This window comes from Corapipo altera, unplaced genomic scaffold (genome assembly GCF_003945725.1).
Source record: "Corapipo altera isolate COAL_440 unplaced genomic scaffold, ASM394572v1 55, whole genome shotgun sequence".
Lineage (NCBI taxonomy): Eukaryota > Metazoa > Chordata > Aves > Passeriformes > Pipridae > Corapipo > Corapipo altera.
The window spans coordinates 2,916,274-2,941,809 of record NW_020884882.1 but is presented as its reverse complement, the minus strand read 5'-3'; the positions used below and the strand labels follow the sequence as shown (position 1 = coordinate 2,941,809).

General features: G+C 54.5%; 1 protein-coding gene across 1 annotated transcript; it reads left to right on the top strand.

Moving 5' to 3' along the window:
* The first annotated feature begins 28 nt into the window (after window positions 1-28).
* Window positions 29-24,047, top strand: TWF2 (twinfilin actin binding protein 2). Its single transcript, XM_027640657.1, is given in 13 exon segments — window positions 29-128; window positions 9,743-9,820; window positions 13,928-14,106; window positions 15,606-15,701; window positions 16,497-16,601; window positions 17,715-17,729; window positions 20,227-20,340; window positions 20,343-20,414; window positions 20,863-20,919; window positions 21,644-21,769; window positions 21,864-22,014; window positions 22,349-22,470; window positions 22,648-24,047. Coding segments are annotated over 13 exon segments (1,308 nt in total). The 5' UTR covers window positions 29-103; the 3' UTR covers window positions 22,816-24,047.
* The last annotated feature ends 1,489 nt before the right edge of the window (window positions 24,048-25,536 follow it).

The window sequence follows — 25,536 nt, the reverse complement described above, 5'->3', positions numbered from 1 at the left end:
GGAGCGGCCCCGCGCTCCGGAACGGGCGGTGCTGCCTTGCCCAGCCGTTTCCTGCCCGGGACGCGGCGGAGCGGAGCCGAGCGGAGCGGAGCCGAGCGGAGCCATGACTCACCAGACCGGCATCCACGGTGAGCGGCGCCCGCCGAGCGCGGGTCACCCCCCGGCCCTTCCCGCGGGACCCCCGCAGCCCCCGGACCTCCCCGGGCCGGGCTGCGCCCCCCGCGGGAGGCACCGCCGGGGCCGCGCCCCGCACATCCCCGGCCCCGCCGCGGGTGGGATGCGGGCGGTGTCGCGACAGCGGGGGTGATGGAGGCGATAAGATGAAGCTTCCCGAAGGAGCCGGCAGGTTTCCTGCGAGTAGCGGGGGAGGGGGACACTGAGTCAGGCTCGGAGCGTTTGGGTGCCGGGAGGAGCTGCGGGAGGGCGGTCTGGCTCCGGGGTGCCGCGGGTGCGGGGATCTCCCGCATCCTTTGTCTGGGCTGATGCTCAACAGCCGCTGTAACACGCTCGGGCAGAAGTGTCACGCACATCTGCCTCGCCGCAGCCCCGGCCACCCCGCCCCTCCCGGCGCGGATGCTTGTCCCCGGCTGTCCCCAGCCCAGGGGAGATGCCCAGAGCCCGAGTGTTTTCCTGCTCCCCGGCTTCTCCGCCCGCTCCCCCCAGGACTCAGCCAGCGCCCCGAGACGACGGCTTTTGCATTTCTGGGTGCGCTTGGTGCATGACTGACTGTGTGTCCTCACGGTATTTCCCTCCTGCCCCCCACCTCCCAGCTCAATTAGCAATATTAATCAGGTGTAGAGGTGCTGCATAATTTATGTAACCGAATCAATATGCGAGCAGGGATGTGAGAGCAGCCACCCCTGGAGCCCTGCTCCGAGTGGTCGGGTGTGAATCCAGCCCCGCAGCATGTCCCGGGAGGAGAGCAGGGACATTGTCACAGCTCCCTTCCTCAGGGCTGGCACCTGTGCACCAGGGTGTGAGTTCGTGCCTGCTCTTCCTTAGTGCCATGACCATCCTTGTTCCTTGAGCATGGCCAAGAGCATCCTTCCCCTCCAGATGCTCCAGCGGGGGCTGTAGCTCAGAAGTGGCCAGCGATGGTGCTTGGATGTTTCCCCTGCTTTGCCCAGGAGAGCAGGTTGTTGACAGCGTTTGGGTTCAGATTTCTTTGTTTCTGGTTTAAACTTAGATCCTAAAGTTCAGGCTCTAATTAAATGATCCCTGTGTTGTAAAAATGTAATAATAATTAAAAAAGAAAAAAGAAAAAAATCGGCAGGATGGACCCCAGTGCCCACCTGAACTCTGAGTGTGCCGGTCCCGCTCTGCAGAGCTCCCTGTGGGGTTTGGGCAGGCAGGGCCTCTTGTGCTGTGTGCCCCAAGAGGCTGCTGCCTGTTGCTCACCAGCTGCACCCGGCTGCTCCTATGCCACCAGTGCCATCTTCCCTGGCTCCCTGTGGCTGTTGGGGAGAGAGATGTGCCAGGTTGGCTCCCTCTGAGAGCACTGACCTTCCCTGACCTTGGTTGCCCACCGCTTGGCAAACCCTCTTCGACCAGTGCCGGGAGTCACCCTGAGGCACCATTGCCCATAGGATGTGACGTGCCCCTTCAGCAGCGCTCTGAGGGAAAGGGGAAGGGACTCAGACTTCCCCTGAGGAGCTGCAGCAGTGCAGGGTGGGGATTGACCCGACTGCTCTGGCCCAGCAGCAGATCCCTGAGCTGGCAGTGGCATAAAAACCTCCCCATGGTTATGGAAAATAGCTTGTGTTGGGCGGCCTTGCTGTCGCAGCATCTTGGGCGTCTCTGGGTCCTCTCTCCATCCCCTCCTGCGTGGTCCCTCTTCCGGGAAGCTTCTGTTTCCTCTCTGAGTGCAAATCTGCCCCTCCAACACCTGCGGTGCTCAAATGGGGCACTCCAGGCTCTAAAGGAATCCCCCAAGGGGGATTTGGGGTCTTTCAGTCCTCCCCACCCCGGCACGGTGATCAAATTAATCCGTTAGCTCAGCAAGGAGCAGATTCCATATCGAATGAGGAACAGCAATCCCACTGCTGCTTTCATCCCCTCTGCTGAGGTGCTGAGGTCTGTTGTTTGCTGAGGAGGAGGGATTTTCTGCATCTTCCTGGTTCCTGGGGCCTTGTTATCTTTGTGTGCACCCATTGCTTTGTATTTTTTCATTGCCATTTCTTCCTTGTTTGCAGGAAGGCATCTGCTCCCAGGGGAATTACGATCAGATCCGGTGGCTGGCTTAGGGGAGGTTGTGGACAAGCTGGTGAGGGATTTTGCTCCACACTGTGCTAGATCCATGTGAGAGCAGGGTGATGTGGTCATAGGGAACCCCTGGAGGAGCCCCCTGCTACAAGGCTACCATGTCATTCCAGCTTTTGGGGAGATGTAGGTGGTCCCCAGGGAGGGGAAGCAGTGGCAGTGAGAGCTGCAGGTTCAGGGTGTGTAATCAGGGCTGAGCCTTTCTTACAGGGGCAAGAGGCTAATTATGCTTTTTTTGTGTATCCCTGGCAGCTCCCTTGAAGGTGCCAGCAAGAAAACCAGGCTGCCATGGAGACTGCCAGGCTGGGGAGGCGGTTGGAAGCTATCAAGGGGTGCTGCGGGCTTTTTGGGGCTGGAAACCTACTTTTTAGCTGCAGCTGGGAGGATTCATTGAGTATTTTTGCAGTCCATGTTCTGCCCTCAGCAGCGTTAGATGGGGACAGCATTCACTGCTTGAGTTTAAAACCTTAGGAAGGCAATGCTGAACCAGGGCTTTGATGCTGGTGGGAAGTCATCTGCTTTCAGTTGCTTCTGGGATCTCTTTCAAGACCTCTGGGTAGAGAGAAAAAGTCTCTTAGAGGGTATTTTTTTTTCATCTAGAAGGTAAAGAAACCAAATGCATGTTGTTTCTTCAACCCAAAAATAGAGTTTGGTGGCTGCTTTTTCTGGGGGAGGTGGCAAGACCTGAGGATGGGGGAGGATTTTCACTCCCATCCACAGCTGAGCTGCCACTTTGCCCCAGGTCTGGATCTTGCATTAGGAAAACATCTGGTAGGAATGGAGAAGCCTAAGCACACAGGCAGGAATACTGTAAGATGGGAAAAAAGGAGGGAAAAGAAGGACACAGGAGCTGCTGAGTCTGCAAAGGTCTCCTTGGAAGATATCTGGCTTCTTGGCTCTTCAGTGGGAGGAAAGAAGGACCTTCACTCCCCATCCACCACATCCTCAGCCCCTCTCTTCTTCCTGTCCTGGGAGGCAGCATTGGCTCCTGAGGCACCTGGACACCTGAATCCAGGGCAGCTTTGTGGCTGGAATGTTGGGATAACCCCCTAACCAGGGACATGTCACATCACACCATCAGCGGAGGAGGAGAAGGGATGGCTGGTTCCTGGCCCCTGCTATCCATGGGGGACAGAGGGTACCAAACTGCTGCAAGGATGGTTTTGAGGAGCCAGTCTCTGCTTGTGAGCTCCTTTCTTGGGCCAACACCCAACTCAGAGGTTGATGCCCACTTTGGGGAATGGCCCATATCCAGGTGGATGGCATGGCAGGATGACCAGGATGGCAAGTGTGGGTGGAAGACCAGACAAATGCACTGAGGTGTCAAACCCCTTAAATTTAAACACCTAAAATGGTGGAGGAGAGGAAATCCTTCAGAAAGTGTGCATTGAGAGACTGTAAACGCAAGGAGATCACTGCCAGGGTCTGTCCCTGGCCCTCTGTTCCCCTCAGTACCCAAACCAGGGATCCCACTGGTGGCTTTACTTAGGCAGAGAAAAGCAACAGCAACCAGCTACTTCTGCAGGCACCACTGCTTTGCTCTGGGATCTGACTGATGCTGCCTGCAGGGTGGGTGCTGCCCACCCTGGAGCAAGGGAAGGGCAAAATAACTCTGATCTGAGGTGGCAAGATGGAGACAGGACAGGTCATGGGCACCCATGTGGAAAATTGGGTGTTGAGAAGCAAATGGCTGGTGTTGGCTCAAAGTCTCTGGGCAGGATTTGCACTACAGACCAGGAGCCATCCGTGTGAAATCCTGCAGGAATACAGCCTAGCCCCACAGAAAATCAGGAGAAAAGCTTTGCTTGTCTCCTTCCTCTCTTGCCCTCTTTTTCCCTCCCTTCCTTCTTTCTATTTTCTTCTGACATCTGTAGCTTTTTCCCCACAGAAAAGATTCCATGCAAGGACATATTTATTTTTTTTTCCACGGTGAGGAATAAAATCCTCTTAGCGCTTAAACTGGCCATGCGTGTCTGTCAGCAGCAAAGCTCCCTGCAGCAAGCGGGTTGAGCAGGCGCTGCGTGACGGAGTTACACCGGGATAGACTGAAAAGAAGGAATTCTAGCAGCAGCAGAAGCTGTTCTGTGCCTGTTGCAGTTGTGTCCTTTCCTGGACGCCCAGGCAGGAGCTGGGCAGAGGCGGCTGGGCAGGGAAGGCGTGGGTAGTGCAGGTATAATGAATGTTTTATTCATCAGCATCTCGACTTCTGTCTGGCCAAGCCTCCCTGGAGCTTGGACAAGTTTTGCCCGGGTTTGTGGCTGGTTTTTTGGCAGGAGTTTCCCTGTTGCATCCCAGGCATGCTTGTGCCCTGGACAGTGAAAGGGAAGCAGCCACTTAGAGCGGCATCATCTTGAAGATTATGTCCAGGGAATGAAAGATTGATGGCTGGGGGCTCGGGTTTCCCATCGGGGAGGACAAGGTGACTCGATGTTATTGAGAGAGGCATCTGTTTCAGGGAGCATGTATTATTGATCTGGGAGCTGGGTGCTGGCACCGGGATGAGGGGGGATTGGGAAGGGTCAAATAAGCAAAAACCTGTTGCTGCCCAGACGAGCGAACAGGATGGAGGAGGGGTTGGTGCGGGGGAGGCGGCGTGGCTGTCGCCTCCATCCCCATCCCCGCGGTGCTTCCCTGGGGATTGCGCGGGCGGCTCCGCTGGCACCCTGGCATCCCCAGGGACAGAGTGGCCGTTGCTGTGGCTACGGCTGTCATCACTGCCGGGTGCCTCTCTCCCCCTCCGGCCTCCTCACAGCCCGGCTTTGCTCAGATAAGCTAATTGGGGCTGTAAACATCGGAAAAAGGCTCCGTTTGGGAATGGCGTTTGATGGGGTGGTACCTGCAAGCACCATCTTTCAGCAGTTTAGGCAAGCACGATGCCTCAAGCCCAGCATTGAAATCTCCTGGGGACTGATACAAAGGGGCACATCCCCATCCCAGGGCAGGGCAGTGTCTGCTCTGGCTGCCAACAGCACGTCTGAGCAGTAGGTGCAAGGATCTGGCTGCCCTGCTGCTTCCCCAGCTCAGGGGTTCAGGCTTTGGGCTGTGCCTGCTCTGTGCTGCCAGAGGGGAGGCACCGCTGTGCCTTCCCACCACAAGCTCCAATTGTCCTCTGGCAGTTTGCCTGCAGAATCAGGGCCACCTGAAGGCCAGCACTGCCCAAACCATCACCTCCCTGCCACGCTGTGAGCTGCCCAGCCTGGGTGCTCTGGTGCTGAGGGCTCTGCTCAGCCCTCTGTCCCAAATGGGTGGCAGATGTCACTGGGCAGGGAGGTTGTGTGGTGCAAGGGGACCTGGGACACGCTGTTAGCAGGCTGCTAAGTGCAGGTGGCTCATGAGTAGGGGACAACTCATCTGCAGCCTACGAACAAGTGGGAGAGGGAGGTGCTGCACGACTCAGTGGCTGGAGGAGATTTTGGGCTGGGTGGGTGGCTGAGGAGGCAGAGGTGCTTGTGCCCACCATGTCTGCCAGGAGGGTGGACAGTAGGGCTGCCTTGTAGAAAGGCCAGAAGGTTCCTCAGATGCCACCAAGCTCACCCTGCCTCAAAGCAGCAACATCCCAGGAGGATTTCTGGCAGTTTTTCAGGGCAGGATTGGATACTTGGTGTCTGTCTTTCCCGGGGTTTGATCACCCTCATCACGAGATTTCCCAAATGCCAAGGTGGGACCTGATATTTCTGGCTGGAAAACCAGTACAAACTGTTTATGATTTTTCTTCTCTGCTCTGGGCTGACCAGCCCCAGTTCCTTTGGTTTCTCCCACACACTGTGCCTTCTGGCACAGATGCTGTCTGTGCTGTGCCTTGCTCCTTGCACGATGCTGAGCCTGGATGTGCTGTTCCTGCTCTGTCTGAAGTCTTGTCAGCACCAAATAACATGGTCATGCTCTTGTTCGTGCCTTCACGAATGACTTTGCCTGCCACAACGTGAAGCAACTAACCTGAACTTGGCTTGTGACCCAGCTCTCTTCTCTGGAGCTGCTGGACCCTGCCCTGCATCATTGTAGCTGGGCCTTCCCCTAGTTACAGTTCTTGGCTTCCTGTTGAGTTTTATCCTATTTCTTTTTTTCCCAGCCCATTTCTCCAGTCTCCTGAAAGAACAGTGAATTTTTCTCCAGCGTGTGCTTGCATCTCCTCTAGCTTCCCACCTTACAGCTGCAGGAAGCACTATTGCAGCTGCCAGAAGTGTTCATGGAAATGTGGATAAACCTGGACCCACCACAGGTCCCCAGGAGACCTTGCTGGATCCAACCTCTGATACCTCCTTGAGTGAGTTATCCATGCGGTTTTGTGTCCATGCCATAGAGGTTCACCACCCCCATGTTTTCTAAGCTGGCTTGAGACATTTAGAACCAGAGCTGAGACCCCTGAAGCCCACAGGTCTGTGGCTCTGCTGGAAGAAGCGTGAGGGATCTCATGCAATTTGGTCACAGTAGATCAACACAGGCTGTAGCCCAGCTTGGGTTTGTTTCTGGATTATTTGTTCCAGGATTTTCCAGGAACTCATGTCTAGAGGGTGAGTTGGATGTGTGGGTCCCCTCCAGTCCTCTGCCCTGTTGCACCTTCCTTTCCCTGGTTTTTATGGTTTCCCCACATGTGGGTTTTTCAGCCCTTGAGTTGTGTCCTGGAGACTTCTGGGCAGGGAGGTGCCATGTGGCAGAGGTACCATCTCCAGGGTGAAGTCTCCTCCCTGCCTTTCTTCCAGAGCCAACTGTGGACTTCTGTATTGATACTTCAGGCATGTGAGCCATCTCGTCAAGTCTGCTGTGCCAATTAAATCATAATCTTGCCGTAATGAAACACTTGCCAAGCTCATGCTCAAACCTTCGCTGGTTTATTCCTCTCCCTTCTCACTGTCTCTTGGATCTGCGTCATGAGAGGCAAAAGGGGATGTTGAAGACACCCTGGTGATTTTTTTTTATTTAAATGAAAATTGCTTTTGTTTTTTTTTATTTTAGCAGATTTAAATCTTGGAAGCCCCCTCTGAGATTTCTTTTTTTTTTTTTATTACTGCTGTCTCCTCTGGAAATAGTCTTCCTCCTTGGCAGACCTTGTGGTATTTCCTGTGGTGTGCTGGGCTTGTCTGGCAGCATCCATGCTTATCCTCATCCCCTTCAACCCTTCTGTGCCTACACAGGTCCCAGCTCTTGGTCATCACTTGTCAATCACTCAACTGTCAATCATCCCAGCCATTGATCCTATACTCCTAGCGTTTCCAAGTGGGCTAGCAGGTTGCATTTGCCCAGACTCCTGATTTTCCACACCCCCCACATGCCCTTGGGTTCTGGGAAGGATGAGGTCAGGCTGGAGGGATTTGCAAGCCGGTTAGTGCTGCAGAGCTTTCCTGTTTCTTCCCCAAAGTTGATGCTGTAGAAACGTCCAAGACGGATGTTATTCTCTCCCATTATGGCAGTTTAACAGGAATTGGTGAAACTTAATGCTTGTTAGGAGCTTTTGTCTCCTGCCCGAGGTTTCCTGGGTGTATAAATGTATAAATGTCTCCCTTTCTCTTCCTCTTCCGCCTCATGTGTTTGCTGTAACCACAGATGCTGCCAGAAGGAAACAGCCACTCTCAACAGAGAAAGGGGCTAAAAATATCGGAGTATCCTTGGTTGGGCACAGCAGGAGCAGGCTGAGCTCCCAGCTGGCACTGGGAGAGGGTGAAGGTCTGCTCTGGGAACTGGGAGGGCTACATGCCTTGATGCTGATGGAGGGAGAAGGGTGGTTTGCTTGTGGTAGGATTACACCAGCAAAACACCTGAGTGGCCCCTAAAATGCCGTTAAGGAGTGATGTGCCTTCCCTGGGGTGTCTGTGTGCCTGTTCCCATGGGGTTCTGTTGGAATGCTTCTCTGAGTTTGTATGGTAGCATTGCTGCCTGCAGGGAACCAGCCTGGAAACTCTTCCTCATGTGTGCCTCTTCTCTCCATGGGAGGGGAAGCCACCTGGGCCTCTGACCATGGCAGGCTTTGAGCTGGTGGGACAGATGCATCGCAGAAGTGTCACTTGTGGGGGACAGGCAGGAGTTTCCTGGGGGCACCCCAGAGATTCTTTCTTCCTCGTGGCTGGGACAGCTGCAGGTAGTGCCTCAGCCCAGGGTGTGGCTCCAGCGGACAGAGGGCACTGCTGTGTGACAGTCCTTGGCCACCATGTCCCTTGGGTGGGTGCTGAGTGATGTTGAGGCTCCTCCTGTGGTGATGCTGGGGCTGTGCCAACCCACTGCTGGAGGGACTGAACCAGAATGGATACAGCCCTTGTTGTGGCACGTCCCACCACTGCACCTTTCCAACTGATGTAGGGATGGCTTCCTTTGCAAAGTGCCTTGACCAAGGATGCTCTCAGGCTCCAGGGACCCAAGCAGGGTTCCCTCCTGCTGCTGGCTGCTTTGGCACAGCCGTCAGTAATGGGCAGGTAGCAGAGCAAGGCACCAGGAGCAGGGGGCTGCTGATGGGAACTGAGCACGGATCCTGGCGTGGACTGAGGGGCATCTGCCCAGGTCTCTAATCTTTGCAGTGCCATTTTCTTTAGTATTTCTAACAAGTGCAGCAGCTTTGAATTCACAGGACCCCCTTGGCTGCATGGCTGCATCCAGCAAAGGGCTTGGGTGTGTAACTGAAGGGATTTCAGGGGGAGCTGACCTGGGAGACGTTCCTTATCCAGGGAGTCAGCCCCTCCAGGCCTGTGGCATGGGCATCGCCTTCACACGCAGCATGTCCTGGGTGGGATGGGGAGCTCTGTGCCAGTAATGCTTTCAGGGTGGAGAGATGAAGCCTCCCATGCTGGCTATGGGCTGCTCCTTTGATATCCACTGCCTCCAATTGCCTCCTGGAAGGATGCTGAAGACCGGTTGCCATTGTCCAGTCTCAGGGATGGGGGATGAGCAGGAAGGTGGCTCCCCTAAACGCTTCCCAAAAGCCTTGTGCAATCAAAGCCCTGCTGGCTCCGGAGCAAAACCCTGGGGCTATTGCCTTTCCCTTCCCCAGGGCTCAGCTTCAAACCAGTGTCTCCAGTTTGGAGCCGTGCTGGTTCCCAGCCGCTCGGGAGCAGCATCCTGCCGTGTGTCACAAGCCCGGGATGTCACAGCCAGTCGGGACATCTTCCAACCACCCCTAGTATGCAAACCCCGCCGCTCTGGAAAGCGAATCAACTTGTCACTTGAGCTCTCCCTGCCTGCATTGGCCAAGCCATCGTCTAAATTTGGGTGATTATGTTCACCCAGGCCAAGTATCAGGTTCTCTGGATCACATGTGCTCCCAGCTGCTATTTAACTGTGACACCTCAGGGAGACGCAGCACTTTACTCCCAACTTTTTGGGCTTTTTAGTATTATTTTTTTATTATAATTATTTTTTGGCACCAGAGATTTAATTTTTTCACAAAAAATTTTTAAATTTCTATCCTACCAAGTCGATCCCCTCCCTGGTCAGTCACCGAGAGCCCAGCACCTCCTTTGATTGCTAAATCTGATCACGATGTTTCTGGTTCTTTCAGCCACCACAGAATTAAGGGACTTTTTTGCCAAAGCCCGGAACGGTTCAGTTCGGCTCATCAAGGTCATCATCGAGGATGGTAAGTCCTGTTTTTAAGTGCTTTGATTTACACCATGTCTGTTCTCTGTTTCCTCTCCTCCTCTTGTATTCACCACTGTGGTGCCAGCTTGTGTTTTTGGAAACCTCAAGGAAAATGCTGCTGGGGTTTCCTGGCACGTGGCAGCCCAGACCTGAAATACAAGCCCAAAATCTGGTGAGCAGCTATTGGAGCCCTGGGGCAGCTCCCACGGGGAGCAGTGACTTTGCCAGCAGAGCAGCACTGGTGTCCGGGATCTGTGCTGGGCTCTGGGGGGCTTTTGCTGCTCTTGTGTGGAATTGTGATGGGAACCCTGTGACAAACTGCTGCAGGGACCATGGGACCTTTGTTGGGGGTGATGCACAGGCATCTTCCTCCTCGGATGTGGCATCCCACACCAGGTAAGGAGGTGTTTGGGGCAGGGGTGGGCAAGGGGGTGCTCTGTGACACAGGGCCCAGCACAGGGCCCCAGTTTCCTCCCACAAGGGATGCTACACTCAGAAAGCCATCCCATCTCTTGCAACTGCCCCTAGCCCAGGATGCAGGTGGCACCAACCTGGCTGTGTTTGTCCCATGGGAAGGTGCCTTTGGGTGGCCTCTGCATCTGTCAAGCGAGTGGAGCAAAGCACTGATTGAACATCCCAGCAGGGAGCCACTGTAGTGTAGGTTTTCCATCACCTCAGCCTCATACAATTGCATATGAATGACTTGTTTCTCCAGCAGCAGGGACATTAGTGCCCTGCCAAGCTGCTGTCACCACCTCCCTTGGTGGGCCACCAGGACCATGCCACAAATACTGAGGTGGATGTGGTTGTAAGGAGCCCACAGTGACCTTTGGAGTGGCTGCAAAACCCCGTTCAGAAGAGCAGCAAGACTTAAAATGCCACTTGAAGGGACACATCACTGGGGCTACAGCAGGTCCAGCTGTGTTGGCTTTGTCCTTGGCCAGGTCCCTGTATGGTGGGATGAGACATCCACATTGTTTCTTGGGAGCATCTTTGACAACAATTTTGTGCTCTTACTTTCTTTTACTTTTAAAAAGTGGGAGTCAGGTTTGTGTTAGGATAATGCAATTTATGGATGTCCCCAAGCCTGATCTTAGGCTTTGGGTTGTGGCTGGTGACACCAGCAAGTGAGACGTATTATCATCAGTGGAAAACATGTCCTACCATCTCTGCTGAGGATAAATAGGGTATATTTATATGTCCAATGTGGCAGTGGCAGCTTCATGGACCATCCTCACCTGGCAGTGTTTTGTGCTTCACAGTCCAACTCTCCCACTCTGCCAGCTACTTTTCCCTGGCCTGGATCAGCCATGGGCAGCTCTGGAGGCACTTGGGTGCCTGCAGAAGCTTCTGAGGTGCAGCAGAGCCTGAGGCTCCTGTGGGTAGGCAGGAGGAAGGAGAATTGGTGGGAGCACCTCTCTGCCAAAGGGCTTGAACTGTTGTGGACAAGGTGGTGGTGGTCCCACCAGCCTGACTCAGGGACAAGGCACTTGGCCTCTCTGGGCCACCACTCTTCTGTTACACAGGGAAGATCAGCCTGCTGGTACCCACTGGAGATGGACCTTTGGGCAGTAATGAGCATCCAGGCAGATGTCACAGCCAGACAGAGGGACTCCAGCATGGTGGTCCTGGAAGGGTTGTGTCCCAAGCTGGCTGGGGAGGACGTGCCAGCTGCCCTGCCTGAACAGGGGATGAGGAAGAGGAGCCTCCATCTTTGTTTGATGGCTTGCAGACACCTTATGCCCTGCTGGGCATTTGTCTCGGTTCATTTCAGAGCAGGCAACAGCGGGTAGAAGGAGAGGAAGATGGTGCAAGGAGCCTTATGGCTGATGCTCTGTGTCTACGCATCCCCAAAGCCACATCTATGGCTGAGCAGCCCTTTGGAGCAATTTGAGCTGATGCTGCCTTTGGAGACCTACTGGGAAAAGCTAAGGCTGGATGGAGGAGGGCTGGGAGAGCAGGATGTGCACCAAGGCTCAGCAGCAGTTTGCTGGCATGAGAGCAGCTTGTGGTTCAACGTGTTTTTAGATGATGCTCTGCTTCTCACTGTCAGCAGGATTCTGGACAAGGTTGACTTTGTGGACTTCCCTGTTGGGTGCCAATCTTTACACTTGAGTGCTGTTGTGCACTGAGCTTTGCAGATTGGAGCTCCTGTGCTGTTCCACCATGGCACCCACCAGAGCTGAAGGCAGAGCTTCCTTATTAGGCATTTCAGAGTGAGGCAGCCTGTGTGCAGTGAGTGCTGGGGGCACCTTGAGGGCCAGAAACACTCCCAGCTCTGCTTTTCTAGCAGCAGCTCCCAGCAGAAATGGCGCCTGAAAGAGCCAGTGCCGACGATGATGCTTTGCTGAAGGGTGGTTGTTTCGAGTTTCCTGACTCTTCCCAAGGAGAAAAATTTGGCCCTGAGTGGATTGAGCAGAACTACAGAGAGCCTAGGGGAAAGTTGGAGGCTGCCAGCTCACAGCAGCACACCCGGGGTCCGGCTTAGTCACATCCCGGGAATAGCCTGGAGTGAGTCAGCACCGATTGTGAGGTGTTGGTATGTGTTGCAGACAGAGATACCCACGAGCTACCAGTGGGTTTGTCCGGGTGAAATTCCTGCAGTCTCTTTGGGATCCCAGGCCTTTGTGATGCACAAATTGATTTGCAGAGCTTTGTGCTTATTTTAGGGGTACATGGAAGTTTTTATGCTTCTTTCTTCAAACATGTAGTTTTGTTGAAGGTAAAGTATTTCCAGCACCTTGTTCTCTGCTGTCCTTGTTACTGAACTGGTAACTTGTGCTACCCATGCTCAAATAACTGGATTCAGTGTGTGATGGCAGACGCCAGGGTGGCACTGGGCAAGGAAGGGCTGCACTGCTGTCTTCAGGAATGTCCTGCTTGGGTGGGAAGGAGAGATGAGAGTAATTCCTTCCAAACTCTTTATTACTCAACTATTTTCTTTAAAAATTTCCCTGCCATGGGATTTAGAGCTGCTGGCCTGAATGGGTTGGGAGAGGGCTGTGCCCCAGCCAAGGGGCTCCCTGGCTCCCAGTGGGCACCAGGGCTGTGGGCATTGGTCCAGGCAGGGCATGTGCCAGGCCAAGCATCCCCTCAAGTGCCAATTGCTCAAGGCCCCAGTTCATTTGGCACCTCCAGACTTTCCTAGATCTTGTTCTGAGTCCTGTAATCTCCCCCCAGACCTTTCTGCATCTACAAATGGAATAAAAATACAGACTGTTTTCCAGCAACCTACACTAATCGTCTCCAGTGCCAACACTTTTCCATTCAGCCATCCCACAGCTTGGTTTGACCCTCACCAGGGGTTGGGTTTTATGTTTGTAGGATGCCTGCTCCAGTGTTTAAATCCCAGCTGAGCAGTGCCCAGCTCACAGGGCTCCCAGCCCCACTGCCACTTGTGTAGCAGCTGAAAAAATACCCTCCAGATACCTGAGATGCTGCCACGTGTGTGAAACATTTAGGTCACTTCCAGAGGCTGGGTCTCTTCTGGCAGAGACCCCAGGCTGGGGTCTCTGGGACACCCCTGATTTCCACAGACATAGGCTTTGGGTGTCAGCTCTCATTTTGTCCCCTCTGTGGTTAAGGGAATCTGATGTGAGCAGCTTTGGCTCATGGTAGTGGATTTTGCAATGAGACCCTTATTTTTCTCAGCACCCCAAATGCTGGTGTGTCCCTGGTGAGATATTATAGTGCCCCTAGAGCTTCCCAGGTGGGATTGGAGAAGTCTCATGTTTCCCTGTGAGCAAGAAGAGATGGTTGAGAACTACACAACTGGAGGGAGCAGAGGGGAAGGAGGCCACAGGTGATCACCAGAGAGGAGACCTCGGCAGCGAGGAGCACTGGAGGGGAGGAGATGGTTGAGGAGGCAGTGGGATGCTGGCAGAAAACCAGCCCCTCCAAAGCAGCCACAACCCCAATGGCATCTCCTGGGGGGTCACACCTGGGGGTGTACACTGCTGCATGTGGCTCCAGGTCACACTGTTTTTCTGCAGGATGGCATCGTTGGTGCTGGAGCTGCAGTGAACCCTTGGGTGAGCCACCATCTGGTCCTGCAGAGTGAGCCTTGCCTTCATCTAACACCCCCTTCCCTGTCTTTTCCTTCCAGAACAGCTTGTGCTGGGAGCCCACAAAGAGCTGTCCCGGCGCTGGGACGCTGACTACGATCCCTTCGTGCTGCCCCTGCTGGACGAGCAGCAGCCGTGCTATGTGCTGTACCGCCTGGACAGCCAGAACGCCCAGGGATACGAGTGGCTCTTCATCTCCTGGTCCCCCGACAGCTCCCCGGTGAGCTCCGTGCTGGGCTGTGACACCCCAGCAGGGGGACACGGACGTGCTCTGGCAGGTGCAGGGGGGAGGAGATGGTGGCCAAGGTGACTTTTGCTCTGGGGATGAGGAGGAGCATTCACACCCTCCATCACTGTGCCTGGGTTAAGAAGTGGAGACTGCTTTGAGGATGGGGGAATTTTTTAAGACACGATGAGATGCACTGGGACTATGTCTCTGTCCTCTTTGGCTGAGGAGGTGACAGGGCTGGGATGTAGAGGGGGAAGCAGTATGGACCACAGGGCCAGGATGGAGACATCCCGCCATGGCTCTGGCCAAAGGCATTGCTGGGAAGAGCCGGCACTGGCACTGAGTTGCCTCCAGCCTGGCCCTGCTCTGCTGAAGGAGTGGCTGCCAGCCCTTCTCCAGGACTGGCTCCAAAATCTGGTGTGGAAGACTGGGCAAAAAAGGGCTGCTGGATGAGAGGCAGGTTTAGAGGATGTCAGCAGTATGGCTTGGAAAACGCCATCCTGTTGAGCACATCTCTGGAATGGGCTTTTGGTGGGCCTGACATTTACTGCTGTGTTAACATATGTGCTTGCCATCTGTGTACATATATATGTGTGCATGTATCTATATATATACACACATATATATATATACACACATATGTGCATATATATATACACACATATACTTATATATATATACTTATTATATATTTTATATAATCTTTATGCTATATAGATTTACTACCATGTTAATATATGCACTTGTCATATATATATAAATATATATACACACACAAATATATGTAATATATATTATTTTATATATTATAACATGCATATATAAAAATATCCTCTGGAGTTCCTTGATATATATCTAACAATTAGGTATTATTATATATGCACACATATATGTATACACACATGTATATACAATTATAATAAAATGATATATCTAATTTTATATGTGTGTATATGTGTACATGTATATATATACATGGGTCTATATAATAATATATATTTTAAATATATATCTTTCAACAAACCACAGAGGATCTTATTGCAAAAGCACAGTGTGCCCAGGAGCACCTGCCAAACCTCTTCCCTGTGTGTTGCAGAACGAGGCAATAGAAGTGCCAAAGGCAAAAGTCACTTTTAAGTGGCTCCAGTGGTATTAGCACCTCCTCCAACCCAGGTGTGGGTGAGAAACGGCACACTGGAGCTCGGGGATTGGAAAGCAAAGCATGGAATAAGCTGTGGGATTGTGGGCTGTGCTTGACAAGGCTGCACCAGGCGCCAGCAGCCCCGGAAATAGTGCTGATGGGTTTTCCCGCCTGCTCCCCGCTCAGGGATGCTGCCATTAGAAATCAGACTGAGCTGGAAACTGGGTGGTTGCTCCCAGGAGGGCTGATGTTTGTGGAGCTGGTGGTGGGATGGTGGCTGTGAGCGCTGGGCACCACCCTGGTGCCCCGTGCCCCTCTGTGACGGCGCTGCCGCCCCTCTCCCCGGCAGGTCCGGCTGAAGATGCTCTATGCTGCCACCAGAGCCACGGTGAAGAAGGAGTTCGGAGGGGGGCACATAAAGGACGAGATGTTTGGCACAGTGAAGGTATGGTGGTGGTTCCTGGTAAAGCCTTTTGGGTCCTTTTGAAACTTTGGAGTGTCAGCAGCCTACCCCGGGCTCAGTGGCTGGGTGGTGGGATGTGGGATGCTGGAACAGCACAGAGGTTGGTCCCTCACACTGCTTTAGTCTCCTGAGTGGCCACTGCCACCTTCTCCTGCCTACATCACTGTGGTCTGTGATAGAGACGTGGAAGAGGTGGGAGGAAGGTTCCAAGATGTGGAGCTTTACACTGAGTGGGAGAAGCACCAGCTGGTGGCAGTGTCACTCCAGCAGCTGCCTGTGTGCCAGGGTTATCCCTCCTCCTTGGATGGAGGTTTCTCCTTCTCTTCTATGGGCAGAAGGAGCTGCACAACTAGGGCCTCCTGGGCATCAGTTCTGCTGGGGCTTCTGGTGCTGGTGGGAGCCAGGGAGATCCCTACTCTGCTCCAGAAGATTTCCCCTCTGCTCTGGGGCCCCGCTCTGCTGCTCCTGGGCTGTGGGCTCTGCCTTTCCTTCTCACTTCCATGCTCATGAGCTCCATTAATCAGCTGAAAGAGTCACACTGCCACAGCCACAGGTGCCTGGGGAAGAGCAGGGTGGTCTGAACAGGCACAAGCAGTCATGGGCACTGTTTAAAATCAAGTGTGGGATTTGCTTGGAGCCATCCAAGAGCACTACTCAGGTTGATTCTCCTGGTAAGGAGGGAGCCCAAGACCCAGTGGGTTGCTCAGACTTACCTCAAGGCTAGGGGTGCATCCTGATAACCACCCCTGATGTGTCTCCCTGTCCCTGTGTCTGCAGGAGGACGTGTCCCTGACTGGTTACCAAAAGCACGTGTCCTCCAGCTCTGCCCCTGCCCCGCTGACCGCAGCCGAGCAGGAGCTCCAGCAGATCCGCATCAACGAGGTGGGTGTCCAGCAGCCCCAGGAGAGGAACTTGAGACCCTCTGAGCATGAAGGGATGTGGGATGCAGGGAATGAGCATTCAGCTAGAAGGGATGGTTTATTTTTACTTTGCTTCCTTGTACCTCTGCAGTTTAACCTGTTCTCACCCTTGCTGAGATGACCAAGCCTCCTCACAGTCAAACTGTGGTGGCAAAAAGAGGAATTTACACTTTTTTTTTTCCTTGAACAGGACTGCATTTTGCTGGCAGTCAGAAGATGGTTTAGGGCTGAAAACAGGCAGCAGTCTCTAACCTCTGGGTGTTGGGGCGAAAGCCAGCACAGAGTTTGAAGTCGTGGAGGAAGCAGTAAGAATTCAGGCTTATCTTCGGGCTGCAGCAGCATCCTCTCCCATGCTTTTCCTCTATGGCTATAAATATGAGGGATACTGTCCCAAGAAATACAGATCTTAGCCTAAATTTGGGGGCTTACATGCTGGAGAGGATGTGGAAGTGTCACAGGGTGGGGCTGGGGCAGACAAGGCTGTAACACCATTGTCTCCCTGCTGACATCTCACAGCATTCATGCCAACCTCTGGGTGAAACACTGAGGCAGGGAGGGGGGTTGGCTCACCAGGTGGGAAGACCTCCTGGAAGCAGTATTTTTTGGGGGATGAGGGGATTTCCCTTAGATGGAAAGCCTTCCTCTCTAGAGTAGCATCTGTCTCTTCCACCTGCACTGAGGCTTTGGGGCTCACGGGTGGATCAGGAAATGCCTGGAAGACATGAAGCCAATCAGCCTGATAGTACTAATTAATGGCAAAGATGAGGCAGGAGGTTTCCACCTGCCAAAGCAGGTCTGGGGGTGGTGAAGTTGGGGGATGTCTGGGAGATGCCACTAAGGAGTGGTCTCCACCATGAGTCTCAGTGGAGTTATCCCAGCTCCCAGCCTGGAGGGGTTGGGCAGGATTTGTGCTGAGGGATCCAAGGTGATTCCCATGCTTGGAGAAGAGAGAAGTGCTGATGGTGGCTCTGCAGCTCATTTGGCACCTCGGGATGTCTGTGCCATCACCTTGGCTGGCCAGTGCTGCAGGATTAAGTAGTTTTGGGGGGGGGGGGTGTTGGGCTGTGTCTTACAGTGTCATGTGGCCCAGGTAAGTAGTGCTTGTGGTGCTCATTTTCCGGGTGACCTGCCGTTCCTGCCCTCGCCTTTGTGAGACGCAGCTCTTGGAGGGAGTTGCTGCTGCTGTTTAGTTTGTTTGGGGTTATTTTAAAGGTACATGGTCTCCTGTGTCACACTGGACCATGGGGAGCAATCAGCAACATTTAGAAAGAGATGAAGATGGATGTGTTTTTGCCTGTGGATTTAAAGGTGGGAAGTGGCTGATGCTGGGTGAAGGGTCTCCGTGTTGGAGTTGCGCCCACTCGTCCCTGCACGTGGAGCAGGAGGTGGTGCGAGCTGTGGTTTGGGTGCTTGGTGCCACACTGATGTCCCCAGGATGGGGAAACCCAGGACTCTCAGTAAATGCAACTTGGAGCGAGTTTCTGGAGCCCTGCAAAGCAGAGGGCTGTGATCGAGGGGTTGTATGGGAGCAGCTCACAACCTGCAGCCCCTGCTCGGTACAGCGATGCCTCCAGCCTTACCTGCAGCGTGCAGGGTCCCTACACACGTGTGCACCTTGTGCACAGGGTCCTTCCACGTGCTTCCATGTTGCAGTTGCCTTTGGGGGAGCAGATCCAGTGTGTGGGAGCGAGTGTTCAGGGCCAGCAGTGACCTGGGACTTGGGCCCAGGGCAATCCCAGACCTCAGCACTGACCTCACACTGTGTGTCTGTCCAAGCCCTGCTAGCAGTCCAGGACCCTGCACATCCTGCTGTGTTCAACCTATCTGTCAGGATTTTGGAAGCAACGCAAGGGACATGGTTTCTTTAAAAGCCACCAGCTCACAAGTGCTTGTGCCCCTTGCCTGGAGCTGCTGCTGGAGGCTCTGCTCCCCTCTTCTTTTGCATTGTTGATGCACAACCTTCTGAGACACTGGACAGGTTGGCAGTCTTCACCCCGAACATGACTGTGCTTCTCATCAGGCAGGAGCTCTCTGAGATCCTCCTCAGCCACTGGGAAAGTGCAGAGAGGGGGTGGGAGGGGAAGGTCAGCAGCAAAGCAGGAAGGGGCAGCCCATGGCTGCAGGGCAGCAGCTTCAGGACAGGCACAGTGGCCTTTGACCCTGAGCAAGGAAGGACTCAGGGTTGCACGTCCCCCAGGGAGGTGCCCAGCCTTTGGGAAAGCAGGTTTTAGGCTGGACGAGCCAACCTTTCCCTGTAGTTTGAGGGCTGTATGGACAGAGGTGATGTCGTGAAATAGTCTCTTTCTTGACAGCTGCTTGGGAGCTTAGGGAAATTTGCCATTTGCTTTATATCTATATAGATTTTTAAATAGCTAGAAAATGCAAGCTTTGCTGAGCTGAGAGTTGTCAGCAGACCGTGGGCTAAGAAACAGCTTTGAATTTTGCATTGAGCTTAACACCCACGAGTGGGGAGTCTTTCTAGAGGTGTAGCAGGTTCAGAAACACAGCAGGGAGCCAGGCATATCCCACTGATGGGGCTGGGGGAGGGGGCAGGAGAATTAAAAGGAACTAAAGGTGGGGGGGCCATCGCAGTGTGGAAGGGGGTGTCATTATTTTCTATGTTGGAGGGTGGGTAGAGCAGAGGCTTCACCAGAGACCTCCCATGAGGATTTCACCGTAAGACAGAAAAGTGCTCGTTAACCAAGGTCAGCACCGTGCTAGGAGTGAGGAAGGAGGTGGGGAAAATCTAACCTAAAGAAAGGGATATAAAATGACCCCGCAGGCAAGCCTGCTGCCAGCAAGGCTGGGCAGCCAGGATGTGGCATATGCTCAGCAGTCCCATGCTTGGCTCTCGGGCTGTGCCCTGGGGAGCGTTTCAGGGAGCCAGTTTTTAGTGTTTCTGAAAAGGGAAGGAGTAGAAAATACAGAGGGGTATGGGGAAATTGGTGTTGCTAGGACAAAGTTCCATCTCGTGGTGTTTTTGGACCTCAGTGTGCTTTGTGTTGGAGCTTGAGTTCTCTCCAGTCCTGCTATAATCCTCCCAGGCTCCTTGCATTTACAGGAGAGAAAGCTGAGGCTCTGGGGGTGTTGGCAGTGGTGATGTCCTTGCGCTGCACCTCTCCACAGGGTGGGACCAGGCAAGCTTGTGTGTATCCTGAATCCCTGTGTACTTTCCCTTCCGCCCTTACTGGTGCCATGGCATCCCAGGGGATGGTAGGACAGCAGAGCTGGAGGTCAGCTGGACTTTGTGCCCACCTAAGCAATTATTTCCCTTTTCCGAGAGGATGCTCATCCTCCAGGATGCTTGGTATTGATAGAGCTTTGGGCGTTTTTTTCCTCCTAAACCTTTGGCATAGCCCAAAATCTATTGCTGCAAATGCTGGATTTCCTCCAAACCCCAGGCTGGGGCCACCCCAGCTGGGGAGCCAGCAGGAGATGGGGCAGGGACAGGCTCTGCACAGAGACATTGGCAGAGACACTGCATGCAGGGCTGCCCAGGCTCGGAGCTGGGGGTCTCCCTCCCACTCCTCCCCAGCTCTGACATCTCCTGTGTCATGTTTTGCTGCTCTCCCTGCCCACATTGCCAGGACTGGCCTTTCCTGGCCTCCAGCAGGGACATGGTACAGCTTCATCCTCCCGGCATGTCCATGTGTCCCCCATCCCTTCTTGTTTCACACGAGACACTCCCCCATCCCTGCACAGGGTACTGTTGACAGTGTGTCTCCTCTCCCCACGCTCGCAGGATTCCTGTTCCCAAGACTCGAGCACCGAGATGGTAGGCTGCTCTACCTGCTTGATGCCCGGTTTTCCTTCTCCTGGCATTGTTTTTCTGCATGCTCTGCTCCGGGCACCCGAGCCCATTGTTCCCCAGGGGTGTGGGTGCCATGTGAGGCTCCTGTAACAAAGGGCAGCCCTGTAAAGAGACCCACTTTGGTGCTGCCGAGTGGTTTTGAGATGTCAGCTCAAACTCCTGCGTTTCTCTTGGCATGCCTTGACTTTTCTTCCTTCTCTCTGTCAGGGGGAGGGCAATGAAGAAAGAAAAAAACGTAAAGGTTGGACTCTCTATCTGTAATCTCCGAAACAGATCCCAAAGGAAAGGGACCCATGCTCGCTGCAGAGCAGCTGGGTTAGAGTTGCTGGGCTGTTTCCCTGGGAGGGGGTCTTGAGGTGGGAAGGGCTCCTCCGCCGTCGGGGTGACGCCATCTCCCTGTATTCTGTGGCAGATGGTGGGGGGCTGTTGCTGCTGCCCATCGCTGGTAGAGTACCCCGACCCCGAGGAGGTATGGTGTGCCCGCCGCGCCCTGACCCCCCTTCCCCTCCAGTCCCCGTGAGGGACCCCTGTTGTGGCTGGATGGAGGCACCCGGGGCAATGCCGTGGCTCTGCAATCTCTTCCTCTTCCCTCTTTGAAGTGGGGTTTGATCTCCTGGACTAGGGGTTACAGGCAGCAGCCTCAGGGCTTGTGGGGAAAACAGCGTCTGGGATCTTTCCCAACTGTGGATCTCCAGTTCCCCAGCTCCAGCGTTGGAGGGAATGCCTGTGTGCTGCAGTTAAACTCACTGAGGAGGGTGGGTTGTCCTCCCTGCTGGTGGGGACCTGTGCAACTGGTCATTTCAGCACTGTCATTTCAGGGCTCCTCCTGTCACACGGGTAGCAGTTGGAGATGACTGGAGATGGAAATGTGCCAGCACTGGTCGCAGTATCGCTGTCAGGGACTCGCTGGGAAACGTTGGTTTTGAGCTGGTCTTTGCTGGGAGTGCAGTGTGGGGTGCAGGGGTGCATGGCTGGGCCCAGGTGATCTCCCAGAGCAGTGCTACAGTGACAAGCATCACCATCCTGAGCCTGGCTGGCTTTTGGCAGTTTAATGCTGTAGTCCCTCTGAGCTGGGTGTCAGGAAGCTCCTTGGATGAGAAGCTTTCAGCTGCAGCACTGGCTGGTTTTCCTTTCTCTCCCTTCCCCACCCTTTGCCACTGTGCCCTGACACTCAAGGTGGTTTCCATCCCCAGGTGAAGACGGAGATCAGTGTGGAGAGCAAGCACCAGACACTGCAGGGCCTGGCCTTCCCCCTGCAGCTGGATGCCCAGCAAGCCATCCAGGCACTCAAACAGAAGAAAATCAACTACATCCAGCTGGTAGGTCCCTCACATGGCTCCTCTGTGCCCCACTCCCCTCCCTCTTGCTGCCATCTCTCACTCCCATCTGCTTCCCCATCCCTCTGTCCATCAGAAGCTGGATCTGGAGCGGGAGACCATCGACCTGGTGCACACAAGCCCCACAGAGATCGCTGACCTGCCCAAGAGGATCCCCCAGGACTCAGCTCGCTACCATTTCTTCCTGTACAAGCACTCACATGAGGGAGACTACCTGGAGTCTGTCGGTGAGAGCCTTGGCACTGGGGATGGCTGGTTCAAACCTGTGGGGGTCGCCGTTTTCCCTGGACCATTACTCACATGGGGAGCAAGCAAGGATGGGGATAGGGATGGGGACCTTGAGTGCTGCCACTGAGGGTTTGTGGAGGCGGTTTGGTGGCCAGTGCATGACAGGTAAACCAGGGGAGATTTGGGAGGGATGATGGATGGGATGGCTCACCTTCTGTCACTGAATAAACTGGGATTCTCGGGGCTGGAAAAGATGTGACCAGGGTAGGATGCAGCTGGTGTACCCTGGCCATAGGCCTGGGCAGCACCCCAAGCCCTGCTCTCTTCTCGCAGTCTTTATCTACTCCATGCCCGGGTACAAGTGCAGCATCAAGGAGCGCATGCTCTACTCCAGCTGCAAGAGCCGGTTGCTGGACACTGTGGAGCAGGAATTTTGCCTGGAGATAGCCAAGAAGGTAAGTGCGAGCCCACCCAGAGATGAGGGAGCAGAGACCCGTGCTGGGCATCAGCAAGGGACTGTGCTGCAGCGTTTCTCCAGCCCCTCTGGAGGGCTTGGGGGCGAGTTGTGTGCCCCAAAGGCGGGTGTCAACACCCAAGGGAGCTGCTAATTCCCTTTGCCGCTGCGGGTGCAGATCGAGATCGACGACGGAGCGGAGCTGACGGCGGAGTTCCTGTACGAGGAGGTGCACCCCAAGCAGCACGCCTTCAAGCAGGCCTTCGCCAAGCCCAAGGGGCCCGTGGGCAAGCGGGGACAGAAGCGGCTGATCAAGGGGCCGGGCGAGAACGGCGAGGACAGTTAGATCCCGCAGGGCCGGGCGGTGAACAGACAGCATCCCCGCGGCGCTGCCCACCTTTCTCTGCGCTGACCTGGGGAGCTTTCCCTCCATCTCAGCCTCTTTTTTTTTTTTTCCCCTGCCCTTTTTTTTTTTTTCCTTATTTCATTCCTTTTTTAAACATCAGGATGGCTTGTTGCACCTGGGGGCAGAGCGATGGGGAGGGTTCAGGGCTGTCGGTGTTTCCTTTCCCCGCGTCCTCGTTCGAGCCCTGGGGCTGCCGTGGGAGGATGGGAGCAGCAGGGCCACGTCCCCAGCCTTGCCTCTGTCCCCCCCAGGGTCACAGCTGCTGCTCTCCCTGGGGACTTCAGTCCCTGGGGGACTGAAGGGCACGCTCACCTGAAAGCTGCTCTATGCAAAGGGAAGGGGATTCCTGTTTGAAGAGAGAAAAGGCTTATTTCCCTGCTCCCCCAGACTTTGTTCCCCTGTCCTGCTCTTGGTGTGCACAGCCCCCCTGCCCCAGGCCTGGAGTGATCCTGCACCCCCTCGGGGTGTGGGCAGGACCCCTTCCTGTAGGGTGGGCTTTGCTTCCGGCGGGGTGGGAGTTTCTCCCTGCAGAGAGCCAGGCAGCGGGAGGTGGAAGTTCCCCACTGAGTCCCAAGCTCAGCCTGGACCTGTAGAAAGGTCACTCTGCCTTTGGGTGATGTTTGCATCCCCTTTTTGAACAGCCCCAGTAAGGCTTTTCCCCTCAGAAGGATCTGTTACAGCCCTGACTCAGCCCCATCTCTGTTTAGGATGGGAGCTGAGGGGCTCCTGAGCCTTGGTCCCCCTGTTCCCCGCTGTTACCCCCTGGGTTTTCAGCTGGCTCTCTGGGCTGGGGCAGCCCCATGTCTTAATAATCACATGGGCTACCCCAAATCTTTGTGTGGGGAAGCATGACAGCCCCTGTGTGCCCTCCGCAGACGTCCCCAGCCACCAAGGGCTCCACGGGCCGAGCTTGGCACTGTGATTTGGGCTGTGCTGGGGGTCTGGGGGAGAGCACCTTGCTGCTGGGTTCCAGTGAGGGCTTGAGAGCCGCCTTCCTCCCTGGGAGGATGGAAAGGGGGTCGGTGAAACCTGCCCTCTGCTTTCCAGCTGTGGGGTGAACGTGCCGATGTTGCCTTGACCTCGGCGGAGTCAGGGGGTTGAAGCTGGGGGGAGCAGAGCACACTGTACTGAACGCTGTATTTTCTAAAGAATAAAGTATTTTTAAAACAGTCCGATGCTCTTTGGAAGTCCCCTGGGTTCCCCAGCTTTGGGCATTTAGTAGCAGTGGACTCTGGAGCTGCAAACTCCCTGGACGTTGGGAACCAGCAACTCTCACAGCCTGCCTGCCATGGCTGCATCCAGCCCTCACCACCCCCAAGGACATTGACACTTAAATGCAGGGGTCTGGGACAACCCTTCAATGTCTGGCAGGAGTTTTGATGCTCGACCACTCCAGTAATGCCCAGAGCCAGAGCTGGCTGCAGGAGGCAGCATCCCTGCTCAGCCAGCTTTCCATTTTTCATGGCCGGTGAGGATTTTGCAAGGCTGTTCTCTTGCCTGGGATAAACTCCTGCCTGGCCATAGGGAGAGAAAGCAGGAGGATGCAGAGCCAAGAGAAGAGTTGGGAGGGCAATGAGGTCTGCCCACATCCCAGGCTCCCAGCTCTCCCACTCCTCGGCCAGGGCAAGGCAGAGGTTCCCAGGCTCCTGGGAGGGGACTTGGACCCCATGTCTTCCTTGGTGGCAAGCAGCCACCCTGCCAGAGATCTTAAGCATCTGAAAAAAACCCAACAGCCCAAATCTTGGAACTCCAGCTGGGCTGTGTGTCCTAAATTTCTGAACAGTGGGTCCTGATGGAGAAGCAAGGAAGCATGCCCTGGCTTGTGACACAGCCTCCCCTCTCCTTGCCCAGAGGATCTTGGCTGCAATTTAGATACCTGTTTTGATTTTTTATTTATTATGGTGTCCTGAGCAGTTCTCCCAGGGGAAAGATTCCCTGTGTGCTGTGCTGGCACAGCCCTGGCCCTGAATGTGCTCTTCAACCAGCCTAGTGGAGTTTGCACCAGGCCAGGGCTGTGCTGTGTCTCAGCTTTACTCGCTGGCTAGAAAACATTAAAAAAAAAAAAAAATGTTTCATGCAAAAAAAAAACCCACAAAAAACCCCAACCTTACATCATATTCCCTTTGCATGGAGGAGCAGAAGGAGGAGGAGGAGGAGGGAAGATGCTTCTATGCAGGGAGCAGCCTTGGTGCAGGAGAGCTCCCTCTGCATATAAACACTGATAATCCCGGGCTGACGCCACCAGAGTCGTTTGACAAGCTGATTCACCCTCCTCCTTTGGATCCTGCTCCTCTTCTGTGCTTGGTAATTTTTAAACTTGCCCAAATACTGAGGGGGAGTGAGGGCTGTCCCCCATTTCCCACCTGCCCCTCTTGCTGCCCCCGTCCCCCTGCCAGTGCAGCCATCCCCGGTGACAGCCTCCCTGTGCTAAAAGATGATGATGCATGGCCAGGGAGAGGTGGCCAGGAGCAGTCCAAAGGCTGCAGATATCCATCTGAGCACCCTTCCCATCCTATCTCCTCACATCCCATCTTGTTCCATCCTGTCCCCTATCCTATCCAGCAGCCCATTCTCCATCTTCCATCCCATCCTGTCCTCTCCTGTCCCCTCACATCCTATCATCATGTCACCCCAGCCCTTTCCTCATATCCCCTCCCTTCC